The 27,786-nt window shown below is 40.4% G+C and overlaps 1 protein-coding gene across 6 annotated transcripts in view; it reads right to left on the bottom strand.

Moving 5' to 3' along the window:
• Positions 1-7,042: 7,042 nt before the first annotated feature.
• Positions 7,043-27,786, bottom strand: part of Slc7a2 (solute carrier family 7 member 2) — a 58,479-nt gene continuing 37,735 nt past the window's right edge. For 5 of the 6 annotated variants that reach the window (XM_052752086.1, XM_052752084.1, XM_052752087.1 and 2 more), the window contains exons 4-12: positions 25,682-25,847; positions 23,488-23,621; positions 22,291-22,513; positions 19,858-19,997; positions 16,916-17,018; positions 15,251-15,456; positions 13,784-13,950; positions 12,851-12,959; positions 7,043-11,045 (exon numbers count right to left, since the gene is read on the bottom strand). In XM_052752086.1, the coding sequence (XP_052608046.1) occupies positions 10,849-11,045; positions 12,851-12,959; positions 13,784-13,950; positions 15,251-15,456; positions 16,916-17,018; positions 19,858-19,997; positions 22,291-22,513; positions 23,488-23,621; positions 25,682-25,847 (1,445 nt within the window). In that variant the 3' untranslated portion in view covers positions 7,043-10,848. Of the gene's footprint in view, positions 11,046-12,850; positions 12,960-13,783; positions 13,951-15,250; positions 15,457-16,915; positions 17,019-19,508; positions 19,646-19,857; positions 19,998-22,283; positions 22,514-23,487; positions 23,622-25,681; positions 25,848-27,786 lie in introns of all 6 variants that reach the window. The other variant, XM_052752088.1, reaches the window with a different exon arrangement.

The raw sequence follows: 27,786 nt of genomic DNA, 5'->3' as shown, positions 1-27,786 counted from the left end.
CACTTCCTTTTATTTCTTAGTTGTGTACATTTTGACCACACTACTACTTATTGTTCAAGCAAATATCTAAGGAATTCCATTTTCAATAATTTCCTTCACGGCTTTCCCCCCCACCCCCAACCTCCATATATATTATTTTCAGCTAAAACCTTTATAATTTTGTTGTTTATGTTAGATCTTTAAAGCTACCCACAATCAATTTTCTTTATGACAGTTTAGAAATCTGATTTGCTGTGCTTCTAATGAGATGGCAATGTCTATATTCTTTGGACCTTTTCTGATCTATTAAATGTGGATCTATTTCTTTTCTGGTTCATTCTATTCATTTGAGCCGATGGGGATCACACACTGGATTCTTTATTATTCATACATAACATATTTTGTTCCTCCCATGGGTGAGGGATGCCTCCCATCATTGTTCCTCTGCTGATGATCTATATCCATCTTCTCTTCCAGGTAAATTTGGAATCAGCTTGTCTGTCTCCATACAAACATCGCTGTATTTTCATTATGAATGCACTAAACTTACACACTGGAAGACAATGAACCTATTTACAACCCGAGTCTTCCCGCCCAGGAACATCATAATGATATGGATCCTCCCATTTATTCAAGTCCTCTTTTACACCCTGATTATGTTTTCTGATTAGTTAATGCTGGTACTTGGAAAATAATTTTGAAATTCTAAGTTCCTAAATTATTTTACACTTTAGCTAAATTTGGACTGACTGAATGTGTGTGTGTGTGTGTGTGTGTGTGTGTGTGTGTGTGTGTGTGTGTGTGTGTGTTTTAGACAAGGTACAAGGGCACATAGGCATATGAACTCTTATATAGGTGGATAGTTACATGTTTTTCACCATGGAAGTCTTAACATGTTGTTAGGCTTATTTTTTATTTTTGCTTTTTTGTTGTTGTTATTGTCAATACAATTTCTCTCATTACACTTTCAAATTGTTTAAAAATCTTTCCAAGCCTGTTCTAGCTCACGTGCACTTGAGTTAATTTTAGATATTTAAACTCATCCTAGGCTGTGTTATGGGCTAAATCGGGTCCCTCCCAAAATTTATACTTTGAAACCACTCAGCACCTCAGAATGTGGTTGTGTTTGGAGAGGGAGTTTTGAGCAAGGGTGTTAAATTGAGGCCATTGGGTTTGGCTTCTATCCTGTATTTCTGGTGAGAACACGAGAAGAGTAAGTCTGGACTCTGACACAGGGCTATCGAGATGACCAGAGGGAGAAAATGGGCACGTAAGAGCCAGAGACGGGTCTCAGAGGAAACCAAGTCACTGATACCTTGTTCCTGGACATCCGTGTTTCAGAACCAGGAGAAAAGAGATTTCTGTTGTATAACCCACTCAGTCTGTGATGCTCTGTCCCTAACAGTGCTATGAAACCTGTGCAGGGGTCTGTGTTAGGATGGGACCAGGGATACAAAAAGTAAATGTTTTCAGAGACACAGGGCTGCCTAACAATGAGCATGAGATTATCTCAACAAAGTTTTGAACCTGAAAAACATAACTATCTCAGTTGTATTTTCAGTGGATTTTATCTCACCATTAAAAGCCCATGTGTTTTGTCTCCAGGCTGAGAAGGAATTTCATTATTAGCTTCTCTGTGTTGATCCTTTCTATTATTTTTTTTTCAATACTTGCTGTAATGTTAGCCAACAAAAGTACATATTCTCCTGTGGCCCAAAGTCAAACACAGCTTGAAGCCTGGTTCCCTAAGAGCTGACTGATTTTTATCTGTTTATCTTATGGCAGCTCACATACGTGGATTTATTTTTCTAGTTTTCAAATTCTTGGATTTTTGGTAAGTGATTGCATGAACAGCCAACAGCCACTTTTTCTTTACGGATTATAGCTGCCTGTTCCCTCTACCTCACACTTGCTTTCCCACTGATTCCCCAAATCCACGAGCTGAACAACTTGGGGACCATACCTCACACCTCTCTGGGGCCATGCCTCTTAGGAGCCAGCTCCTTGATGGGGAAATGTCTTTCTGTACACTGCCGAATATGTGTTGCTCTGATTGGTTGATAAATAAAGCTATTTGGCCTATGGCAAGGCAGCTTAGAGGCAAGCGGGAAATTCAAAGGGAGAGACAGAAAGAAGAGGGGGAGAAGACACCAGCGAGCTACCCAAGGAGCAACATGTAATGGGATGCAGGTAAAGCCACAGACCATAACTAATGAATTAAGGATTAATAGTTATGGGCTAATTTAAGATATAAGAGCTAGCTAGCAAAAGGTTTGAGCCATGGCCATGCAGTTATAATTAATAGAAGCCACTGTGTGTTTACTCAGGTCTGAGCGGCTGCAGGACTGACGGGTGAGAGAGATTTGTCCTGACTGCGGGCCAGGCAGGACACAGGAAAACTTCGAGCTACAGTTCCCTTCTTGTGTGTGCACAGAAGGTGAGATACACAGAAGAGTCTTGTGGAAGCTGTCCAGGGAGCCACTGTCACACTTGAGGAGATATGCCATTTGCCCAGTGCCTGGATGGCTCATCTTTCTCAGAAGAGCAGGTACAGCAACTTCTTGCATGAGCTTAACAAATGAAGAGCTAGAGAGGAAAGAGGAGAAGGAAGAAGGAATAAGCAGATTCCAGGAACGGTAGGAGAAAAGAACTGGGTGTGGCGCTGGGGTGGGGGAGCTTTAAGTGTGGACTTCAGTCTAGAAAGGCATCTTCCTTCTAAGAACCCCTCAGGGTACATTGGTAGAAACTGTATCCAATGGAGGAGCAGCAGTATTATCAGCAGTCCTAGATCAAAGATCACAGTCAAATTTTGGTCCTTCCTTTATAATGCTTTTCTTGTCTATGGGTTATTTTCTACATAGTATTTTAATTATACATCTTAATATTTTCAATAACTTAAATTTTCACTGTCCCTTTCGTCCTTATTTACTTAAAAAAAATCCCTTCAAAGTAGCACATGCCGTTAAGAGTTTGCTTAGGCAAACAGTTTTTTTGTTTTTGTTTTTGTTTTTTTTTTTTTTGGTCTAAATTTTGGGAATCCCTTCTGCCCTCCACAAATAAAGACATTTAAGTTTTCTAAATAGTCTTCTGTCTATGTAGAATCAAGATGAATGTTTTTAAAAAATTGCAAAATTATTATTTTTTTAAGCCACGCATTTTTTGTTTGAGGTCTTCCTACATTGTTCTGGCTATCCTTGAACTCACTATGTAGAGGTCTCAAACTCACCAAGATCCACCTGCCTCTGCCTCCCAAGGGCAGGGACTAGAGGGATGTGCCACCATGCCTGGAAAGAAGGCATTTTTGACATTCCTAAAGTCAGCCATCAAAGGTAACATAGGATAAGACGAGGATCCCAATTACATCACTTCTGTGCGGCTAAAAGAAAACAAAAACACAAAAACCATGAACTTCTCAACACCAGGATGTATTGTATTATAAAGTTGAGCCACTGCCTGTTCACTTGAAGTCGTAAAATACAAGGGAGAGCAAAAATGGAAAGCAGGAACTTCTGACCTACCGTTGCCTGTCTCTTCTACCTCTGCTCCACAATGTCACTGATTTACATTCTCCTGCTTATCCGAAAAGCTCCTCTTACCAATCATTTATACCCTGGTGTCCATTTAAGCCAATAGTTCAGAAGCATCTGTCATTCAAGCCTGATTTCTCTCAGGCAATGAAACCCTTGGCTCTTACGTGTGAGCAGGTCAGGGATGATTCTGGCATGTTAGAGAATCAACAATTAGAGAATTATTGAATCCTGAACTGTTGTGGAATATTATTTAACTATGAAAAGATGTGTTACACTTGTTTATGCTGCGCAATATTACTTTAACTGTGTAAAGGTGTGCTGCATTTGTTTATGCTGCATTGGTTTAACAATTTAAGGATGTGTGTTTAATTACGCAGAGATGTGTTGCACTTGTTCCACTTTGCCTGCCTAAGGCAACTGATTGGTTTAGACTGATTGGTTTAAGGAGCTGAACGGCCAATAGCTAGGCAGAGAGAATAAATAGGGGTAGAAATCTAGGATCAAGAGAGGAAAGAGAGAAGAGAGGAGAGAACAAGGGAGATGCCCAGGGCCAGAAGCCAGACAGCTGCCAGTCAGCCAGACAAGAGAAGCAGTTGAAGTAAGGAAGAAAGGGAGAAAGAAAGAAAGAAAGAAAGAAAGAAAGAAAGAAAGGAAGGAAGGAAGGAAGGAAGGAAGGAAGGGTGATATATTGTGTATCCTAATAAAATTTGCCTCAAGATGAGAGGACAGAACAAGCCACTAGATTAGACATAGAGGCCAGGCAGTGGTGGCACGCACCTTTAATCCTAGCACTAGGGAGGCAGAGATCCATCTGGATCTCTGTGAGTTCAAAGCCACCCTGGACTACATGAGATTGACTCAGTCTAGGAGAGAAACAGAGCCAGGAAGTGGTGGGACACACCTTCGATCCCAATACTTGGGAGTCACAAGCCTTTAATCCCAGCACTTGAGATCTCATGCCTTTACTTGGGAAGCACACACACCATTAATCCCAGCACTAGGAAGGAAGTGATGGCTGGGTGGAGAAAGGTATATGAGGTGTGAGGAGACAGGAACTGAAAGCTTTTCAGCTGGAGAGCTTTCAGCTGAGGACTACTTACATACTAACCACCAATTATGATAAGCTGTTACTGTATGGGTATAAATGGCCCCAAATGCTCATGCACTGAAGGCCTTGGTCCCTGAGTGGTAGCACTATTGCAAGTGACTGGGTCACCAGGGTACTGCCTTTAGCAATGGGTCAACCCATTGTGAAGTTAATAGCTTAATGGGCTATTGGGCATTGTGGGTGCCTTTGCTTGTCTCTGCCCCTTGCTCTGTCTCTTTGCTCCCCAGCTGCCTGGAGCAGCTTTTCCTCTGCCACACTTTTTCCCATGGTGTACAGAGAAACTTAGCCAAGTGGCCATGGGTTGAAACCTCGGAAACCAGGAGCCAAAATGACTCTCTCTTCCTATCATGTACCCTGTGTGCTTGTGCATGTATTATGTGCAAGTTCATATACCTGTCACATGCACTTGGAGGCCAGATGAACACACTGAGTGCCTTCTTCCTTCTCTTACCTTATTTGTGAGGCAGTCTCTCATTGGAACCCCAAGATGGCCATTTAGGTTAGATTAGTAACTTCCCTGTATCTGCTGATCTCCACCCAGAATACTTCCTCCAGCTCTGGGATTACAGGCACGTGTGGTCATGTCTAATATTTACCTGGGGGCTGGGAGTTTGGACTCAGGCCCTCTTGCTTTCACGGAAGTGCTCTACCCTCCCCCTACCCCCAGCTCTCTCTGCATCCCCTCATCAAGCATTTTGCTAGTGATGGGATGGATGCTGGGGAGCTTCCTGAAGATCAATGTCAAAGCAGTTGAAATGGTAATCTCAGACATGGGATCTCAGGATGGCACACTTCAAAAACAGCTGGTTATTTTCATGATGTATCATGAGGACTGAAGTTTTGTGGCTGTTTCTCTCTTATCTCATAAGACTGGGTAGTCACAGCAATGGCCCTCTGAGTGTAATAAAATAATAATGAAGTATATTGTATTGTATTGTTTCTGAGCTTTAAAGGTCCTTAAATTCAGAAAGCAAAGACAAACATAAGCTTCCAAAATACAAGTGAGTTTGAAATGTGTGCTTTTGTTTTGTGCGATACACATACATACCAAATTATTATAAGTCATATTAAGATTTATTTAAAAACACATGGTTACATTATAAAGCATAACATTATAATAGTTAAAGCAGCAATAGTTTTTATTACAAATTCTAAAAAAAAAGAATCCAACTTTATATGTAAAAAGGAACACCAATTATTAAAAACATCAAAATTATCTACTGAACAAAACATCTTTACATTTGCACAGGTACAATAGGGTACTTGTAGGGTGTTGTAGACATAGAAGTTTTGGATTGTTTTAGGCCTCCATGCCCAACTGCTATTAAATATAACAATAACAAAATAAAGCAAAAAACAATTTGGCACTGCTGGTGGACATGAAAAATGAGGGGCCCATCCATGAATTGTGGGTACAGAGGATCACCCTGTTGGCAGTACAAGGCTTTCTACCGACAGGGTTTTCGCCATGCATTTCTCACCTGGAGGCTGTGTATCTGTAGGAAATACAGCAGGCCGGGCCCTACCATGCCAATTCTAAGACATAGCCACCTCCCTCCATGAGTCACAGATATTTCTTGGTCCTTATTCACCTTAACGTACGGATGGGATATTTGGAACTGAAGTTAAGGATCCCAGATGACCTTCTACTCATTGGAAGTCCTTTGCTTCCTACTCTACCTCACTATCATAGACACTGCCAAAGTGTAAGAATAGACACCCACATACAGTAGGCTGCCTGGCTGTGGCATCAAACTGGGGTCCAAGCTGTACTCTCTAAGGGCCTATCAGTGGTCAGAAAGGCTGCTTAGAGCCCAGATACCGTGGCAGTGGCTTCAGCCATGGGTAAGAACAGACAAGTCCAGAACTCCTGGCCAGTAGTGTTCAAATTGGGTTATGTCATAACAGAATACATTTGACATCAGTAAGACCAAAACTGTGTAAATATAAACAATCATGAATACTACAAAAGCCAACACCTAAACCAGCAATACAACAGTAGTATCAGACCTCTCAAAATCCACAAAGCTATTTTAAATTCTATAAATATAAGTACACAAGGGAAAAAAAACTCAGCTAAACAATAAAGTCTAGCAATCTTATTTTCACATCTATAGCTAAGATGACCTTGGCTGGTATTATTTACTACATGAATTTCAGTACTTTTCCTTGATATATAAAATAGAAAATGTACAGAGAAGGCACTATTTGGGCACTAGCAAAAAGAACAGTTAGCGTCACTCATGTCACCAACCCCTACACCACATGAATGTGAATCATCCATTAATAACACTAAACCCAATCTTTTAAAGTGCTGTTGAAATTGTATTTGGGGGACTATCACTTGAAGTGTATCTGGAGAAATCCCTAGCTTGTTGCAAGGAAGCAAGAGCTGGGACTTTAGTGCAACTTCATTATCTGGGTGGCAATTCTGGGATACACATACTTTTTTTTTTTACACAGTCACCACATGTGCACATGTGCACATGCGCACATGTACACACACGCACTCCTGATATAAGAAGCAAGAAGGTAAGGTGTAGGTATTCTTTCTGAGTCCTTAGCACTGTAGGACAATTTCTTTCCTTCACCTGCGCTAACTATTCAAACAAACTTAGAAAATTATCTTGTAATAATTCTGAATCACAGTGTTTTATTAGAAAACCTTTAAAACAATGACCTGCAAACATTTAGGACTTGGAAAAAATTGGCTAAAATAAAAAAAAATCTTTATAAAAATTAAAATTATCTAACCTTTTATTCTTTAGGAAGATGATTCAGAAGCTGGTATTCTTTTTAAATCAATTACAGTTAGTAGTACTAAAGTTAACATACCAAAAGTAGTTTCAATGTTGATTCTACATATTACCATTGATACATATCTGTATATGATATATACATGTGTATAGATAATATTTTGGTTATTTTTTGACATTTTTATCACTAAGGAAACAAGATTAAGATAGATTTTATATCTCAAAGGTTCTAGTTAAGTTTTTCTCAGGAGCTTCTAACCTTGAGTTTTTATAACCATCCTTTTAAATATATGGTTGGCCTGATATTTATGTGCTAATTCACAGATCATTCTCTTTTGTGAAGGCATGAAGTTAAGGTGCTGTGATGAGACAATCTCATTGAAAATACCAACAACACAGTTCTTAGTACAAGAAACAAAAAGTACTACAAACTGCTTTTGCTCGCCATGATGAATAGAAGGTGTCAACATTTGAGATTCTGGAGCGTTTGCCCACTAGTCAAATCTATACAAAATATTTTGGTGATCTTACAAAACAGAATAGTATGTTATGTTCAAAGTGTTATGAACTCAAGTTTGGGAGGACAGAGGGTTGGCAAAGAGCTGGTAGTACTAGCATTTGCTGCCCAGCACACCCAAGAACATGTGTGTCAGAAACAGTACTACAGAGACAAAAAAGAACACCCCAAGGTTTCTACCCCTACTCCATTCAGATTCCAAAGCACCTGTCATAATATAGTATAGTCTAGTGATTTCATATTAGAAACATGATAAATATGTCTTAAAGAATCTATCTATAGAAAACATACATATAAAAGTGTATATTTTAAAATAGCTAAAAATCTAAAATATCTATCAATATAAAACATTAATCTCTCTCCACAGCAATAGGGTTTTTATCTATGTAACAATATCACATCCAAAGCTCATCAGAAACCCAACTTAGACACTGATAACCGAACGCTCCCTCCCCCCACAAACACACACAAATATACATCACACATACATATACCAATGTGTTTATAAACATTATACACATACAGACATGCTTGTCCATTTGGGTCTTCACAGAAAAAAAAAAAAGAAGCATATGGTCTCTGACAAAACATCTCTTCACAGACATCTGTGTTTCCAACGTGTTTTGGTGTGAACATTCTGCTCCCAACTGAACACAGTGGGCACAGTACTTCTAGTTGCCTATCACGGTCCAAACAAATCTGTTTTTGTTACAGTAAGACATTCAGACATTCATGTATGAAGTTCTTCACATTTTGAGTGAAGAGCACTGCTGTAACAGCAAGGATTTTTTTTTTAATTTAAATTTAAAATTTTTTTGAGATTTTTTTTACTTGAGTATATAGTTCTGATAATTTTCTACCCTCCCTTCCCCCCACTACAATTGCCCCAATAGTCTATCAAATCCATGACCTCTTCTTCATTATTGTTACATACATATACTCGTGTGTGTGTGTGTGTGTACAGAATCTGCTGAGTCCATTTAGTATTGCTTGTGTATAGAAGTATTTAATGCTGACCAACTGGGATCACATAACCGACCAGGGAGCTCATCCTTGATTCTCCCTCTCTGGGCAGCCATTAATGATCGCAAGAATTCCTGATCATGCCTATAGTCCTTTCCAAACTATTTTAGCCTTTGCTTCTCCTACTTTTCTTCTGTAGTAAAGCAAGCAGTTGGAAAGAGTGTCTGGGCTTCAGGTTTTATTATGTGCACCCTGGAAATTTTGGAATGTCAGCACTAAGCCCTGGGTTAGGGAGGCACCCCTAACAGCCAAGAACCCAGAACCTTTGCCTGCTTATCTGATAATTAATCTCAACTTGCTTTTAAACAGCATCAGTAAAATAATCTCTTAGAAGAACTATGAGAAAGCAACTGTTTTCCTTGTCTTTGGATTATGCCAGGTAACTAGCATTCTAGGTAACACACAGTCTCCTGGGAGTGCCACACCCATGTTAAGTGTCTAGCCTCTAGATTTACCTAACAAACCATTTAATTATTTATACAAAATTAACTCATGAGGAATAAGAATGATTGGAGATTTATAATCCATTATCAGTGAACCCTATAAAGTAAAAATGTAGCAGAGAATCTTACATATAAAATTTATTTAATCATCTACAAAGATCACTGTGTTTTTAATTCAATTTGGTTATTTAACTCCAAGTTTTAAGTAACTGTGTTCTGAAAGTAATTGATGATTTATTGTATAATATCAGAGCTTGTGTTAATAGGCTTAATGCGGTCATTTAGAAGCAAATGAAAGAAAAAGCGATAAACGATGGGGGTGGGGAGCAGGAGTCTCTAAACATTTCTAGAAGAAACATCAGAGGTATATTAGGTCTGAAAATCCATGAGTTGGGCCCCAGTGCCCCGTGAGACGGACTAGAGGTATTTCCCTTACCCCTTCTTCTTTTTCTTCTTTGTACACTGTGAAGATAGAATTTGCTACCATGTCCCTTTCCATCTAGATCAGAGAAACTAGCAGAAACATAAGAGCGGCTGATGCAGTGACAGCCCCTGAGCTGTGATCGGGTGCTTAGTAATGGAAAACAACCTGATCCATTCCACCAAATGTGTGACATGGGAACCTGGACTGTCTTAATTCACTTTTAAAAACAGAAAGCCTATCTGAGCCTCTGTCTATGCCTCTGGTCTTCGGGCCATGGGACCACCTTCATTCTCTGGCTTAAAGGGTCCCAAGGAGAACCTGGTACCTCTCCTGAGTCCTCAGTGGGGTTGAGGTTGGGGAAGCATATCACTTATAGCAGGTGGAAGTGTTGTATGTAAGGATCAAGGCTCTCACAAACAGGAGTGACCATCTGGTGTCACAGACTCTCTCTCTCCATCCTGTCATTCTGAAGAAAAAACACTACCCCGGGCTGGTTTTAGTAAACTGTCCTAGCAAGTAGGAGAAGAAGATGTGTAAAAACTCTACGGAGGCACTGTAATCTACAGAAGAGGCTCATTCCTTATCCCCTCCCCATTCCTGACCACTGCTAAACCTCTGAAAGGTGGCTACATTTTCAGTATGTCCAAATTGACAGTCACAGACCTACTAAGGAAAACCATCACTATTATCTTAACTACCTAGGACATATACAGAATACACTTCTATTGGGCAATATACTCTATATTAGTATGTGCAGTATCTGTCACCCATCACAACGCTGGAACAATGCCACATAGTAACAAAAACCAACGACATTTAACACCCACATTCCCAAACACACATGTACGCACACAGACACATTACTTTGGGGATACTCATTGCTGAGGAGTGCACTCAGGCAGTTTCCCCAGACCCATAATTCACCATCTGAAGAGAAGCTGTCTGGAGGAGGAAATGTAAGTTAGGTGAACCAACTCTGCAGTAAACCCATGACATCCCAGCATGATGGTGACGTCCTGCCATAGTTCACTCCTTGTAAGCTATGTGTGGTAAAACCATGGGCCAGCATCAGCATTCACTTGTCTTTTCATGGAATATGAAAGGTAAACTGAGGTTTCTTTGGTGATGGTCATTTGCTTGCATGGCGGATTTTTCTTCTGTTGCTGCATGAATGTTGTCTGAATAAACATCTTCATCATCTTCTTCATCCCTGGGGTTCCCCTCCAAGCTGTGTCTAATACCATAAGCGAAGTAAATCAGAAAGCCTTTGGGGAGGAAAAGCATATCAATGTGTTAGGAAGGGTTTTAATGTGGACAATTTAATACAGTAAGTCTCCCCCTCTCTTTCTGTGCAACCGTGGGAAAACAGAATGTGTGCATATATAATATATAAACACAATCTGCTGAGTCTGCTTTTGTTATCCATGTGGATATGGCTTCAGGGCTGACCACTTTGCATTGGACAACCAATAAGGGGGCTCATCCCCGGGAGAGGCTAAGTCTCCTTCCTCCAGCAGTTGTTAGTTGTTGCCTGTAATTCTAGAGGTCGTTGTGGAATATTTAACCACGTCGAGATGTGTTACATTTGTTTATGCTGTGGAATATTACTTTAACTGAGCAACGGTGTGTGGCATTTGCTTCCGCTGCATTTGTTTAATGATGTAAAGATGTGTTGCTGTTGCACCTTGCCTTCCTAAGGCACCTGATTGGTCTAATAAAAAGCTGAATAGCCAATAGCTAGGCAGGAGAGGGATAGGTGGGGCTGGTGGGCAGAGAGAATAAGTAGGAGAAATCTAGGCTCAGGAAGAAAGAGGGCGAAAGAGAGGGAGACTCCTGGGGCCAGGCAGGCAGTCCCCAGCCAGCAGACGCAGAGTAGGACATACAGAAAGAAAGGCAAAAAGCCCCGAGGCAAAACAGAGATGACTCGAGCTAGCCAGAAATGAGCATAAGCTAAGGCTGAGCATTCATAACTAATAAGCCTCCATGTCATGATTTGGGAGCTGACTGGTGGTCCAAAAGAAAAAGCCTGTTAAGAGGCTATCAACTTGAGAGTTTTGTGTGTGTGTGTGTGTGTGTGTGTGTGTGTGTGTGTGTGTGTGTGTGTGTTGACAAGGGAGGATCTAGAGGGAGGTACCTAGGTGGGGCTTCAGGGAAGGAAGAGAAGAGGGAAAGTAATATAATTATATTTCAATTTAAAATATATTTAAATAAAAAAATCTTGAAAATGAAAAACAGAATGTGAAAATGAGATGTTGTACAGATCTGCTATCTAGACAGAGAGCACCTCTTCATTTGTAACATCCCAACCCTACAGAATATATTTTTCTCTCAACAAGCATTTTCAGACAGCAGTTAGGTGGAAATTTTCTACTTATGTTCTCAAAACTCAACAGAATAACTTTAAGCAGAATGATAGTCGAGGCTCACATTACACACGAAATCCTAGCAGTGAGTTATCAGAGTCATGGTCGGGTAGTCTGGAAAGCATGCCCCGTGTCCACTAGGGATATGGATGTCCTTCTACCTGTTACTGTCAAATGGGAGGCCTAGGGCCTGGGCACAAAATGACTGTCCATAACTATACTAACTGTGAGGGAAAGGAGGCCATGTTTTAACCATCCTTAGAGGAAAATTATTTATAAATATGTATTTGCCCATTCTTAGTTCTATTTTTAGAAAGCCGGGTGAAAGTTGGGATTGTTGTGACAACTATTGGTATATTCATAAGTTGGAGAAAGCAGAATCTGCGTGAACTCCAGGGTCACTGGGAGATTTGAATGAACGAAAAGTAGCATCTGAAGGGCTGAAGATGTGGCTCAGTGATAGAGGCCTGGGATAGCATGTCTGAGGCCTGGGTTGAGTCCTCAGCACAAAAGAAAGGAAAGAGAAAAAAAACAAAGAAAAGGTGTTTGGAAACATTGGGAAAGTAAACGTTGAGATAAAGGCAGAATGGGAGGAGGAAATGAGAACATTCAGTTTTAGGAAGGGAGCGAGCACATCATTCCTGTAACCACAACCCACAAAGCAAGGTGAACCAAACTCCACAAGTGTAAGGCATTACAAGACCTACCAAGCACCATCCAGATGCTGAATCTGACCCAAGTGTCCGCACTTAACTGGACCATCAAGTAGATGTTGACCAGGATACTGAAGGCTGGCAGAAAGGGTAAGAATGGGACCTATGGGAAGAAACATCCTTTGAATACAATGTTACAGTAGAAGCACGTTCTCCAAGCAACGTCAAGGACATGTCAATATCTGACATGTACTCCTACTGTGTCACTAAGCTTATAGTCTCAAAAAAAGAGAACCTGAATAAATGCCATCCCTATAGAAACTAGTGAAAGGAAAAATCACTGTTGACATTACATGCTGGAGCTGAAAGAAACACAGTCACATCTGCAGTTATCATCAAGACACCACAGGGCTTAGGCATCCGTGTAGCTCAGAGTCTAGTGGTTTCATTTGGCCATCAACAGGGAATGCTTCTGGAACTCTGGATACATGTAGCATCCTGGAGGATATACCCAAGCCTGCTCCTAGCTCCAGTGGGGTGGGATAATTCAGTTTGCAGGTGAAGGCACTTGGTGGGAATAAGTCCTCACAAGAGGGCTTCAAATTTCTGAAAATAAAACCCCCAAATTATCTTCCTTTCTTTATTTCTTTTCATCTTAATTTAATTATTAATTTTCAGAGCTGAGGATTAAACCCAGAATCTCAGGAATTATTTTTCTGATACTGTAGACTGTTCAACACAAAAATTATTCATTGACTGTATGTATGTATGTATATATGTATGTATGTATGTATGCATGTATGTATGTATGTATGCATCCTCAAGTTTTTAAGAAGGGGAGTAAGATAACTCATATACTGTGACTAAAAGGAATTCATCAAATAATTTTGACAGTCTTGTCCATTGATTGCTTTTGTTTAGAAAAATTAAACACAGAAAACACACAGATATATAATAATTAGGATTTCTAATTACTATTTCACATACCATGAAGGCTACTTTCTGCTGATTCTGTGGCTGCCTCCAAATGGTCAGAATGACGGCCGTGCAGAGAACAAGAAACAGGGCGAGAAGAGCCAGGCTCCAGGCTTCCAGTCTGGCAATGGCCTGGACTCCATGTGTGGTTAGAATACTCATGCCCAAGATGAGAAAGGCTGTGGGGGTCAGTACACAAGGCAGAGTCAGCACACGTCCTTTCCTCATGTTTCTCAGACCTAGTGGTCTATCCTGGCACAGTATCAAGTATCAAGTATCAAGCTCTTTATAATCTACTTTGCACACAGACCCCTCACTTCTTTTCTATTGTGAAAAAGAGACAGTGCACTTCACCCACCTAGGAAGCATGGACATGTTCTCATTTCTGTCTTTTTAGAAGCCAGCCTTCCCATTTGCCACTAACATCCTGCTTTGTCTGCCATGTGACTCCTCATTTCCTATCCTCAGTCTATATGGATAGGATGTTTTCGGTGGTGTGTGGCTTCCATTTTTTTCTCAAATGAAGAATGGAGCATTTGCCTATTTAAGCTATTTATAAAGATTATTTATTAATGCAAACAAGTAACATCACATGATCTGAATCTTCCAATTCCGGGCAATGATGTCAGGTTTCTTCTGATCATCAAGTATGCAATAAAAGCCCCTCTATCTGCTCTCAGAGAAACTTGTTCTTCCCTAGTTTGCCATGATCTTATTGTACAATCTCCAAGGGCAAGAGTCTGTCTTGCTACCCCAAGTGCCCAGAACAGTGTTTGACACACAGATAATACCCAGTAGATGTCACTAAACACAAAGAAGATTAGGTAACCAGTTGAGCAAACAAATCTTTCCTCTACTGCTTCCCAATACCATCAGGTTCCAGTTCTGTTACTTGGCCTGATTCTTCAACACAGGGAGCACCTTGAGCTAATGGAATGTGCCAGTGTATAATTCTGGCACTCTTACTGTAGGAATCCCTTGCTTTTGTGGGCATGTGTGAGACTGTGGAAATGTGTGTCATGGCATGCATGCGGAGGTCAACAGATAGCCTTGGAGGTTGGTTGCCACTTTCCACCTTGTTTGAGGCAGAGTCCCTTATTTGTCACTGTGTACAGCAAGCTACTGGGGAATTGTCTTTCTAACTCCCACCATGCCATGGTCACACTGGTATCACAGGCATGTACTTCCTCACCCGGCTTCACATGGGTTTTGGAAATCTCCACTCAGAACCTCACATTTGTGTAGCATGTGCTTACCCACAGAGCCTTCTTTCCAGCTCATAAATATTCCTACATAATATATCAGGACCTCAACTACCAGGACCTCAACTACCAGGACCTCTGTAGGTCAAATTTCATGTCTCAAGTTGGCTGCTAACTTATCCCATGCAATGTGAGGCCTTGTCCTTTCCCTCCCACAAGCACTGGTTCTACACACCCACATCTATTGGACCTTTCAACATCTGTAGTGAGAACTTACCCAGAAATCCCACCAGAAAGCTCACGAGGGAAGCCGACTGTCGAGTGGGCAGGGCAGAGGGGTTGAAGAGGGTTCGGAGGCTGAAACCCTGTCCTTGTATCATGGTGACCTGGGACTCGCTTTTTGACGTCGCACAGGTACACGATTCCAGAATTTCCTTCTCAGGGGTGTATTTGGGTTGCTCATAACACAGGCCAGGTTGGTACCTATCCCCAAATAAATATCGGCGTCTTTACTCTCATTGGCCCACGTGAAATTGCCACCTTAAACTCTTTGGTGAGATGCTTTACAAAGTCACAGCATGTGCAGTCAGGCGACACGTTTTGTGACTTGAACTCACAGTGTGCCCAGCTAAGGCAGGGTACAAACCTCTTCCATCAAATACCCACAGCAACTCCGAAGTCCCCCTCACTGCTGTGTAGTCAGAGAGTTTGTACAGGAGATGCCAAAAAGTAAAGTTAAGATTAAAGGTGAAGCAATGATGGAGACAGGATGCTACCTGAAGCCTCCGGTGCCCACTGGAATCGGGATTCATGAAAACGGCACAGGAACAGCCACCAGCTACAGAAGACAGAGTCTCCTGGGCTTGGGATTCAAAGGGTGCCATCAGAGTCCGTCTCTCTGCCCATGTTTCCTTGTTTCTAATCCGATTCATCTAGCTTCACCCAGAGATGCTCACTTAGCTACTTGGCCACCTAACTACGCCATGGGCACCATTTTCCTCTGTTATTTGTCCCCATTCCGCTACAAACCCTCAATGTATCACGTGCTTCACATCCTAGTACCCGCAGCCCTTGCTTATTTCAGAAACGCCCCCCCCCCCCCCCATGTAAAGAAACGCATCCACTAAGGAAAATGCACAAAGGAATACAGAAGGAAGGCACAACAACCCACAGCACCATTAACTTAATCACCGTTAGCATTTCGGTACAAGTTCATCTTGGAACGTATGCAGACATCAACATTCATTATTTCTTAATGTAAATCTGTAATGTTATTTAAACAAATTCAAATGCTGTAGCTTTGTATCTTCAAATTGGGATAGTTACCAATATACCGAAATGGCAGTTTTTAACCATATAAGAAGCCACTGAATAAATGTACCCTCTTTTACGTCACTATTCTCCTACTGTTACTCAAGTCAGTTATGTTTTCTTCACACTTGTTAATCTACCTTTTCTGTGAGCATCATTTACATCTATTTGTTGGTGTCTCCATGATAAGGTCTTTAGGAAAAATCTTAGCACTAAATTATTAATGCCAAAAGTACTGGTAAGTACATACATATTTGGTAGATATACATTTATTGACTTGGAAAAATATTCAGGATATATTGCTAATATAACAAAGGCAGTGCTGTGTAGTAGACAAGAATAGGGCTCTATTTGTCAGTCTGCTAGTATTTACAGTTCCAAAAACACAACACGTTTATGTATCTCCACACATTTTAATAAACTGCCTTGTAGACTGGGACCTGCTATTGGTAAGGGTCAAACTAACCTTGACTTTTTGCTAAAAGCCAAGTCTGCTTCCCATACTCTATCTTACTGCTTTAATGGCCACGGCCTCCCACTTTGGTGAAACTGTCGGCTCTTTGTAGTCCTTCCTGTCTCCACTCCCTGTATCCCACCGGGCACACACCCTTCAGAACCCACAGAGACTCACCTGAGGATGAGCACACAGGCTGCAACCAGAGAGTAGGCCATGAGGGTGCCGATGGACATCATGTCCACAAGAGCCTTCAGGTCAAAAAGGAAAGCCATCACAGCTATTGGGAAACAGATAAGAAAGGTAAAGCCGAAGGCCTCTGAGGACATTTCTTATAGTTGGTCACTCAGTCAGGGACAGCTGACTGACACTTTTCTCTTTGGGTACCAATAACAGATCAACATCACAACATCATAAGATGGTCTCTGGGCCATATAAACTGATAACACTAACACTTCAAAGCCCCCAGCTCTTAAGGAAACACTAAATACATCTGGTACGATTATTTCAAGTATGAAAATATTAAATAACAAAATACTGCGTTTTGAGGTCTTGGAAGGTAAAGAAACACTGCTAGGCAATACCAATTTTCTATATAACAGATTATATAATCACTTTAAATTCTATCTGTATCAAGTCATATGCAACTCAGAACATTTTAAGTAGTCTTTACAAAAATAACACGTATTTTTCAATAAAATGACGTTTTGGGATATAGAGTAAACTCCAATCAAATTAAAGCCACACATTCTGGAAGACTGATTAGATGGGAAAGATCAACTTACGATCCTGTACACAAAATCTCAATAATCTTAAAAAATAAAAATACCTTATATTACCTGAACTTACCACATACTACTCCCTATCTTAGTAAACAGATAACACCACATTCAATTTATATGGTGTCCTAGACTTCTTTACAAGTTTTATAGTCTATGACCTCACTTTATCTTCCATTAATGACCCTAGCAGGCAGAGGAAATTACTTCCATTTTAGTTACATAAAATGGACAGTATTTGACTATTTATTTGTTTACTTACTTATTTTTACCAAATCCAGCAACTTCCCATGGTCTTCCTTGATAGGATTATTCCTGTCTTATAGACAGGTTGACTTAAGAAGGTTACAATGGGTAGATACGAGCCGAGCTTTCCTATCCTTACAACCCCACAATATTTCATCTTCTCTCTGAATATGCACCACATGTCTCCCTCTGCAAACATCTCATTACTAGTATAATTATATAATAGATTATTAAACTTTTAGCATGCTTGTGATGACCACAGATAGCCAAATACTAATTATTCATATAAACTCTCCAATCCAAATGGAAAAATTTGCAAATTTGGGTGTGAGAATGTAAAATACACAATATTTTAGAAAACATTCCACCATTAACTGTCTTATTATAATGTTAAATTCCATTCTTTCTAAATGAAGGAAAAGTTAAATTATCTTTAAAATTCTACATTCAAAGTAGAATTATTAATGGGAAAGATTTTTACTTTGTGGAGAAGTATTTATGACATGGCTCATCTTTAACATTATGATGAACAGTGGTTCTCAACCTTCCTAATGTGCTGACCTCATGTACAGTTCCTCATGTTATAGTGACCCCCCCAACCATAAAATTATTTTGTTGCCCCTTCATAACTATAATTTTGCTACTGGTAATATAAATTTCTGACATGCAGGATATCTGATATGCAACCCCAAAAGGATTGTGACCCACAGGTGGATAACCACTGACCTAGAAAAATCATTTTATGAGGGCAGAAATTTAAGCCTGAGAAAAATGGTTTGACCTTCTCACATACATCTCAAGTGTCAGATTTAGAAGATGCATGCGAGGTGAAAACTACTTAGACAAATGTTTCTTGACCTGAAAGAAAAACCGACTGGCTAGGTAATAAAACATTCTTGATCCCAATTTCCCAGCACGTTAGAGTCTTAACAAAGTCAGAGTTTTTATTCGAACATCTACTCCTGAGATAGTTTCAATTCACTTAGCTATAAAGTTCACTACAGTCTTTCTCTTCTTTCTGTGTCGGGACCCTTAAGACTATTGTCTCAGTCTATACCATCCCTGGAAATTCCCGCATGCTCTAAGAACCTGGCCAGAGGTAGATAACATGGACACCATAGCATGCCAAAGTGTAGGCAATCTATATTCTAAAAGCAAAACCCACATGTCCAAACTACTGAAGGACAACTGGGTTCCTAGTGGGGGCTGAGAAGGTGCAAGTCTAACCCTGCTGGGCAACCCACTTCACTCTGGGCAGTGAGGACAATAACCAACTTCAGATTATCTCTGGCATTTCTTTTCTTACGGTAGACTAAGAGTTGATAAAGTTTAGTTTTTCGAAAGTCCTGCAATCATTATTTTAAAATTAGTACTTCCAATATTAAGCAATGGTTCAACTTAGAATTTTTTTCTGTGCCCAAATTATAACTTTATGTGCTTATTCACCAGTTAGAAAAGTGATACCTAATACTTAGTGGAGAGTCATTAACTCTTTGCACATTGGTTAGACGCCTGAATGGTTAAAGTAGTAAAAACACAGAATCCCCATTGATTAGTTATGAATGAATTTCAGTGTTTCACCATCACCGTAATTGTCAGATGTTAATCCCAAGATTCACACACTAATTTACCCATGATTTTGTTCTTAACTTACATGCACAGCATGCAGACCCTTTTTAAGTCCACGCATGCGCACAGCACGTTTTAGTCCAATGATGGAGAAACCCCGGGTTTGTAAAGCTTACCAGAAATGACCCCCGCGGTCAACGTGGCAGCAACGGGTGACTGCCTCTTACTCACTCTCGCAAGAAATCTAAACAGTAAGCCATCCCGGGCCATGGCAAACAGAATGCGGGGTAAGGGGAACATAGAACCCAGAAGACTAGAACAGAAAAATTCATAATCCAACGTGAGTTGAGTATCACTCTACCAGGGTACATACAGGTACACAAAGAAGTCAAAATATCAAAATAGGAAAGTCACAAAGTTATTGAACCTTATGTTAATCAAAACAGAAAACCACCTAACTCCACATTTTCCAGAGTTCTGGATGAAAACGATCCCCCTTTTCTTAGTAAAAGTCAACTCTCTCACCTGCCACTGCACCCGATGACAAAGTAGCAATTATTGGTGTCTTCGTTTTGGAATTGATTTGAGCTAGACATTTGAAAAGCAACCCATCCTCCGCCATAGCATAGATTACACGAGGCATTGGGAAAATGGATCCAAGAAGACTGAGTAAAAAGCAAAGACATGCAGTATGGCAAACACAGTCATGCATGATCACACCCAGAAGAGAAACACAGTGATTGTATAACACTCAGCATAGCAGCTGGGACCAAGGACTCACATAGGCTTACAGTGCAATATAACTGGGCATTTAAACACACCTGCCAATAACGGCCATTGTGTTACTCATTACTCTTGCAAATATCTGCCCAAACAAATTATAAGACTGAAAACAATATCACAAGTCATTTGTTTGTATCCATGATTGTTACTGAATTAAAAGTGAATTAGACTTTGCAAAATAAAATGAAGGATGAAACACCAAGATGTTTTAGTGTTAACAATTCAGAAAGCAAAATTCCCAAATTAATGGGTCATTAAAAAAGATTAATCAATTTTATGTCACAGTAAGTCACCCACTTATACAGTGATTATGTATTTTTCATATTACCACGATTTTGCAACCCCTAGCTTGATATTTGATACAAGTAATAGTTCCAAGCATCAAAATTATCAAGGTAAACAATGGCTTAAAAAACAACATAGTATAGATTTAGTATATAGAAGGAGCTACAATTAAGTGTTGGTAACGGTGAGGTTTAATGGGCAATTTTTGCTTAAGGTAAATTCAATTATTTATGTTTACTATTATGTCATTCTACATATGATTCAGCTGTGAAAATAACTAAGAAAAAGAGGTAAAATAATTGATTTTAAAAGCTTATTTATTTATTTATTTTGGCTGGGCATGGTGGCTCATGCCTGAAACCCTATCAGTTGGGAAGTTGAGGCAGAAGATGACTGAATTTTGAGGCTAGCCTGGTCTTCACAGCGAGAATCAGGCTAACTGTGGCTACACAGCAAGACCTCATCTCCAAAAACAACTATTTTCTTTTCTTTTTTACCCCATTATTTAGAGAATATTTTATTAGTTTCTGTCATCAAACCTGCACAGATGATACCATACATATTTAATTCAGTGTGTTACCCTTGCACAAATGGAAAAAAATAAGTTTAACATTTCTAGTCCAATGTAGCTGTTGGTTTCTGTACAATGCCAACCCAACACAGTAAACTGAGAAACTTTTTTTTCCAAAGTTGACAGCAAAAGTTTCCAAAAATCCAAATTATATATGTGCAAGGACCAACCATAGTAGTAGGCTGTGCATCAATAGTTGATGTAGCCACAGGCTTTGAAAATCATGGTGGCACAGTATCTTCAAAGTTTGGACTTCAAACTATTCAAAATTCTTCATAATAAACCTCACCAACAGCAGATGACTGAGAATTCCTAAACTTGGTTAGTATTATTGGGACCAGGACACTAGAAACTAAAAGCACATTTGAAAGAAGAAAAATAAAAGTCACGTTGATAAATAATATATTGAGAAAAATGTCTAGTTTCAGAATTGTGAAAATTGTTTTCAATTTAAAAAAGGAATTCTCAGGCAAAAAGCTTTTCTCTTTGTGAGAATGTTCTACTCTGCAGTGTAGTAAGAACTAGAACAAAATGTGTTGCTTTGGAACATATGAGAGGCTTTGGAAACCTGAGCTGTAATATATTAAATGAGGAGCTCCTGGAAATCTGAACATTTGACAGTCAAATTCCCTTTTCCTTTCATATAAATAAATAACGTCCACTGGTAATTTCAGAATGGTAATTTCTGTCTCTTGAATAAATCCACTCTGATCAGTGCTCTAAGGAAAAAAGGTTCAGTATGTCACAGTCAGAAGCACACTTCCATTTAAAAAAATGACAGGCGTATGGCTTCTGGTCCCAGACACATTGTTGCTTTACAGAGAATTGTCCCAAGGGTGAAGTCTGTGTATGGTCTCTAAACAATGTGAACAATACTGATGGCAGTAGCACAAACACCCCAAAGGTATCTAATGTAATATGTGATTGTGTGTGACACAGGTATGTGGGTGTCCCAGTGTTATGCATATTACTATTGTAGCTTAGACCACCATTATCTTGAAGGAAAAAAAATGGCTTAGCTGATGATGGTCGCTTTTTCTTTTTTTGGAATCACTCAAGATTTTTAGAAGGAGGTTCTGGGCAAATTATTCATTGAGTGCATAGTTGTATAATGCATTCCTCATGCTAGGATATTTTTAGAATATACAAAATCCATCTTGTGGTACCAGTGGCTAGGGTACTGACCCAGGGCCTCCAGAATGCTAGTCACGCATTCTACCACAGAGCTATCCTTAAAACCCACTAAAGCAAATTTGAAGACATTGACTACACTTTGCAAGACCCCTGGGAGACCCAGTCCCACGGACAGTACCATGTACCTTGTTGACAAGGCGCAGAGGGAGCCTGCAGCAACCACGTATTTGGCGGGACCCCAGCCAACATATTCAAATGCTACAGGAAGGGGGCTCTTCTCATCCAGGAGGTAGTAAGGCATCATAAGCGTTAAAGCTGCAGAAACCCCAAAATAGGCCATAAAGCAAACCAGTAAGGAAGTCACTATTCCGATGGGAATAGCTTTTTGGGGATTCCGGACCTCTTCACCTAAGGAAACACAAACAGAAGGTTTGCAGGGTTAGGTAAAGGTCAAACAGCTTAGGAACTTCCTGTGGATCAGAGCACACTTCACCATCAGCTCCCCCTCCCCCCCCCCCCCCCCCCCCCCCCGGCCTCCATGGTCATTCTACCATGGTTTTTTCCCTTCTACATTCTTAGTGGGTTCTATCTATTTCAAGTGAAATTTCCTTTCTCTTCTTCAGGATACTTTGGTATTAACAAAAAACGATCCAACTATCAGAGGGAGAAGAGAATGGAACATACAAGTCAGTTTCTTACTTGCAAAAAGTCGGGGGGAAACAACCCATGAGCCCTTCCTAAGTGTTTAGGCCTAGAATGGCAGTTGATGTGGGAAACAGCCACACTGGTATTTTGTAAGCTTTTGAACTGCAAGGCTTCAAACAAATTTATTTTATCTATTTATATGGAACTTTAGTTTCTATTAAAAAAAATCAGAATATCCTTCTTACAGGATTAACATTTGAAGCTCCCCAGACACGTGTGTGAATTACCAGGCTATGCACCTGGAAAGCTTGAAAGATGCCAGGATGAGTATTTTGTCACTTGGGATAAAGAGAAAAGAAGTGGTATAGTATTTTGCCTGGTGAATGAAGAGACATTTTAAGACAATGACCGTTCTGGAAGGCACAGAACTTTTAGTTGAAAGGTTAAGGAATTGTGAGCATCATTTAAGATTCCTCATCCAATCAGCCAGATGTGTTGTCTTAGGTGGTCGTCATAATATCCTCAGGGTAGGTGCTGCTCTGGACAGGACAGACACCAATGCTAGGAGAGTTTCACCCAGTGGCTTTTTTACCAGATGCAGCGTGGGCCGCGGGTGGATCTGGAGTTGGTACCCTTCCCACCCCAGATCTCATCCTTTCTCCTTGACCCTCTGCTGTACCTGTAGCTACCTACCCCTGTGGTACCCTGTGCTTCTATCGAGGAGACACCGCCCTTACCAGTTGTTGCAATGCAGTCAAAGCCCACAAAGGCATAAAAGCAAGTTGCAGCGCCAGCCAAAGTTCCGGTGAAGCCATAGGGCATAAAGCCCCCCGCCCCATAGATGCTTGTTCCGTTCTCAGAAGGTGGTTCTCTGGAGAAAAGAACAGACACAATCAGCCACTTCACAGAAACAGTACCTTCTGGTGATTTCTCTCAAACCGCATCCTTGGAAGACTGTTGTTGCTCATTGGCTCTTTGGAGCTAATGTATATAAGACCCAAACTGTATTCTGTCATTTTGTTCTGGAGAACGTGGTAGACTCCTCACAATGATGCTCTACGTCACTGACATCCAACGACAGGCTATTCAACAGCAAATACAGAAGGCCAAGACCAAGTGTGTGTGTGTGTGTGTGTGTGTGTGTGTGTGTGTGTGTGTGTGTGTGTGTGTGTGTGTGTATGAGAGAGAGAGAGAGAGAGAGAGAGAGAGAGAGAGAGAGAGAGAGAGAGACTCTGAGCCCACACTGGCCTGGAACCTGCAATATAGCTCAGGCTAGACTTAAACTTCTGTCAATCCTCTTGCCTCGGCCTTCTGTGAGCACCACTGTGCTGATCTACATAGACATGTGCTAGATGGAGCACACAGGCAAGCAGGATTTTGACATCAGAGATCTCATATGTGAGCCATGCTCTACAATAAAGGTAAGGAACTTTCTCTCTCCCCTCCCCCTGCAAAGAATCAATTTTTAACACATGAAACAAAAAGAAAGGCAGACTGTACATCTTTAAAATTCATCTAGGGGCTGGTGATGTAATGTAAGTTGTGATGTAATTGTGATGTAAATTTACAGTAATGTAAATCGGTGACAATGTAGAAGCACTTGTCACCAAGCCGGACAACCAGCGTTTGATTCCCAGAACCAGAACAATATCTTGGAAGAAGACAATCGACTCTTGTAAACTGTCTTCTGACATCTACCCACTTATCTCAGTTACACAGACACACAGAGACATACACACAGTCACACACACACACACACACACACACACACACACACACACACACAGATACAGAGACACACAAACACACAGATAAACACTGAATAAATAAAATTAAAAAATTGAAAAAAACCCCAAAATTTACTTAGAATATAGTTGAAAAAGTTAGAACATAATCCCATAGGCTTGATTAATCATCCTGAAAGTTTAATGCTTTACCATATATTAAAAAATATAAGACCAGTAGACACTATCTTTTCCCTATCAGGATGACTGGAAATGACATATATAAATAAAAAAACATGTTCATACACCTTACACATATAATAGATACTCCTGTAATCTTTTTTCTGCTTATGAAAGTAATACTACTAATAAAAATAAAATGGCCCCCAAGTGAGTGGCACTAATGGGAAGTGTGGCCTTGCTGGAGAGAGTCACGCACAGTGTCTCAGATCACTTCCTGCTGCCTGTGGGATCAAGATGTAGCTCCTTCTCCAGCACCATGGCTGCCCACATGCTGCCATGTCCAGCAATGATGATAGTGTACTAAACCTCTTAAACTGTAAGCCACTCTATTAAATGTTTTCCTTTATAAGAGTTGCTGTGTTCATGGTGTGTCCTCACAGCAGTAGAAATTCTAACTAAGACAGGCTCCCAAAAAGAAATTTTTTTTTCAAGACAGGGTTTCTCTGTGTAGCTCCAGCTATCCTGAGCCTTACTCTATAGACCCGGCTGGTCTCAAACTCAGAGATCTGCCTGCCTCTGCCCCCCAAATGCTGGGATTAAAGGCATACAACACCATGTGGCTTCCAAAATCCTTAAAAGCCTGAAAGCATGCAAACCATGAAACTGATGGTCCCAAAGGAGAAACCACAGGATGCAAGAATCAAAAATATTCCTAGTTATTTAGAGCTGGTGAACTGTTGGGGAGCAGAGGGGGAGCTCTTGCAGGATTCGACTCTGCCCTAGAGGCTGCCTTGGGGGCCAGCATCTGCAGAGCTTCACCCAGTAGCTCAGTTGGAAGCCCAGCCCTACCTTAGTGTGGGGAGCCTAGGAAGAGGAGTCGCATCCTAGAACCATCCTCCAGAAAGGTCTCAGCACCAACAAGACTGAGAACAGCTGCTCTGAAGAGAAGTTCTCTTAAAATGTAAGAGAAAGAGTGGAGGGGGGAGGGAAGAGAGAGGGGAGTAGGAGTGACTAAATATTTTACCTGGCACCCGCTGATATATTTTTGAGAAATTCTTCACTGATCTTCCAGTTAGCCAAATTTCCTTTCACAAACCCGGCCACCATTACAAAGAGAAGGACCAGGATATTAATAGCTGTGAAGAATTTATTCACCCACGCAGACTCTTTTACTCCAAAAGATAACAGACCTATGGAAAAGGAGAAGGCATTAACAGGGCTCTTTACCCGTAGAAAAGGCAATGGTATCTTAATGTCAATACATGCACCGGATATTACTGCACCAGCATTTATATATTTATGAATATGAATACCTTTCATTTCTTCAATTCTACGGCTAGTTCACTTAATCACTTTTCTGTGAAGCAATGCCTTTGGAGACACCACTGATTTTGATTTCTGGAAGCAGACTGTGCTCACACTCAAGAGTTCCACACTGTCTATGTAAGTTTAGTAACCCTGGTTATTATCAGAACACCTAACTAATTTGAAAGGCTGTCCTTAAAAGCTATTCCAGGGCTAATGTAAAAGTCTGCCATGCACCTTCTGATCGTATCACCAGAAAATAATTCTCCTAAGTGCCATGCCAAAAACATTCTCTGTTAAATTCATTCTCACCTGACAGACTTACTTTATATTAGGAATATAAACATCCTATTCTAGTAGTTTGAAAAAACAGAACAGAGTAAAGAATGAAGATCAGCTATGATATCCCTGCAGAATTCTCCACATACACACACATATATTTCTGCACCAACAAATTTATCATCAGTTTTAGCAGCTGCAGAACATACTATGTGGAGATATTTTAATCCCTTATTTATAGACAATTAGGTCACTCTTGCTTTTATTTTATAAACAGCACTGACATCATTGCCATCTTATAAATACCCTCCTGCATTTTCTAACATTTTCCTTATAGTAGTCTTACAAATTAAGTGTATGGGAGGGCATGCAGTATACATGTATGTGTGTGTGTGTGTGTGTGTGTGTGTGTGTGTGTGTGTGTGTGTGTGTAGTATATAGCATGTCCATGTGGGTGTGTGCATGTGTGCATGAGAATGCACATGGAGGCTGGGGGTGCAGATGCACATGGCCATTCCTAGCTTTTAGATGAGTTCTGGAGATCCAGACTCACGTTTTCACGTTTGGATGGCAGCCTCTTCACCCACCAAGTCATCTTCCCAGCCCCAGGACATGCATTTTCATACAAAACAATTTTGGTCCCACTTTCATTATACAAGTTTTAAGTCAGAGTAGTTTATTCATACTGATTTATAAGAGGTATTTATATACTAATGTTATTAGCTCTCTGCCAGTCATTCATGGAATATATAGTTTCCATCTCCATCATATTAAAAATGACTTCAATTGGTTTATTTCAGTAGTAAATCGAGAGCCCATGCCCTTGTGTGTGCTAGCCAAATGCTCGCAATGAACTTCACTTTCATCCCAGTAACTTGCTTTTAACCATAACCCATTGCTTGTAAATGTAAAATTTTGTTAGAATAACCGACATGTACCTATTTTAGTATCTACTTCTAATAAGATTTTCCCCAGACTTTGACCTTCAAATATTCACGTGTTTCCTTTTAGTTTTTAAAGGCTTATTATGCTTATCCTATCCGCATCTTTAACCCACCTGACACACTATATGAAGTAGGGATCTTAGTTCAACGTTTACTACTGGGGCAATGGTTTCTATGAAAAGACAATGCCACAGATCTACTATCTTTTGCCCTGTATACACAGCACCCACTTCCACAGAAGCAGAACTGTGCAAGCATGGATGAGAGCAGTTGACTTTCATTCTTCTGCATGTACAGTTCCCCACTCTGACGTAACAACTGCATTAATGGCATAAAGGAACGTCTCTCATTAATATTAAAGAATGGATGCTCTCAAAACAAAAGCTGACATCTCCATCCTATGACTTCCTGCATTCCAGGTGCCTGTTCCTCCAAAGCGAGGTTTCTCCCTTTCATGTACATTTAATCCTATTGTGAAACAGAGAAGATAAAGCCCACAGTGACCCAACACTGACCTTAGCGGGCCTTGATACGATATGCTGACCTCATTCAGAGAACCCAGGCTGCAAATCTGTGTGACCTACTTTCCCAGGGGCCCATT

This window comes from Peromyscus californicus, unplaced genomic scaffold (genome assembly GCF_007827085.1).
Source record: "Peromyscus californicus insignis strain IS unplaced genomic scaffold, ASM782708v3 Scaffold_23__1_contigs__length_62951481, whole genome shotgun sequence".
Taxonomy (NCBI): domain Eukaryota; kingdom Metazoa; phylum Chordata; class Mammalia; order Rodentia; family Cricetidae; genus Peromyscus; species Peromyscus californicus.
Note: the sequence above shows the minus strand (reverse complement) of the source record. Positions and strands in the feature narration are given on the sequence as shown.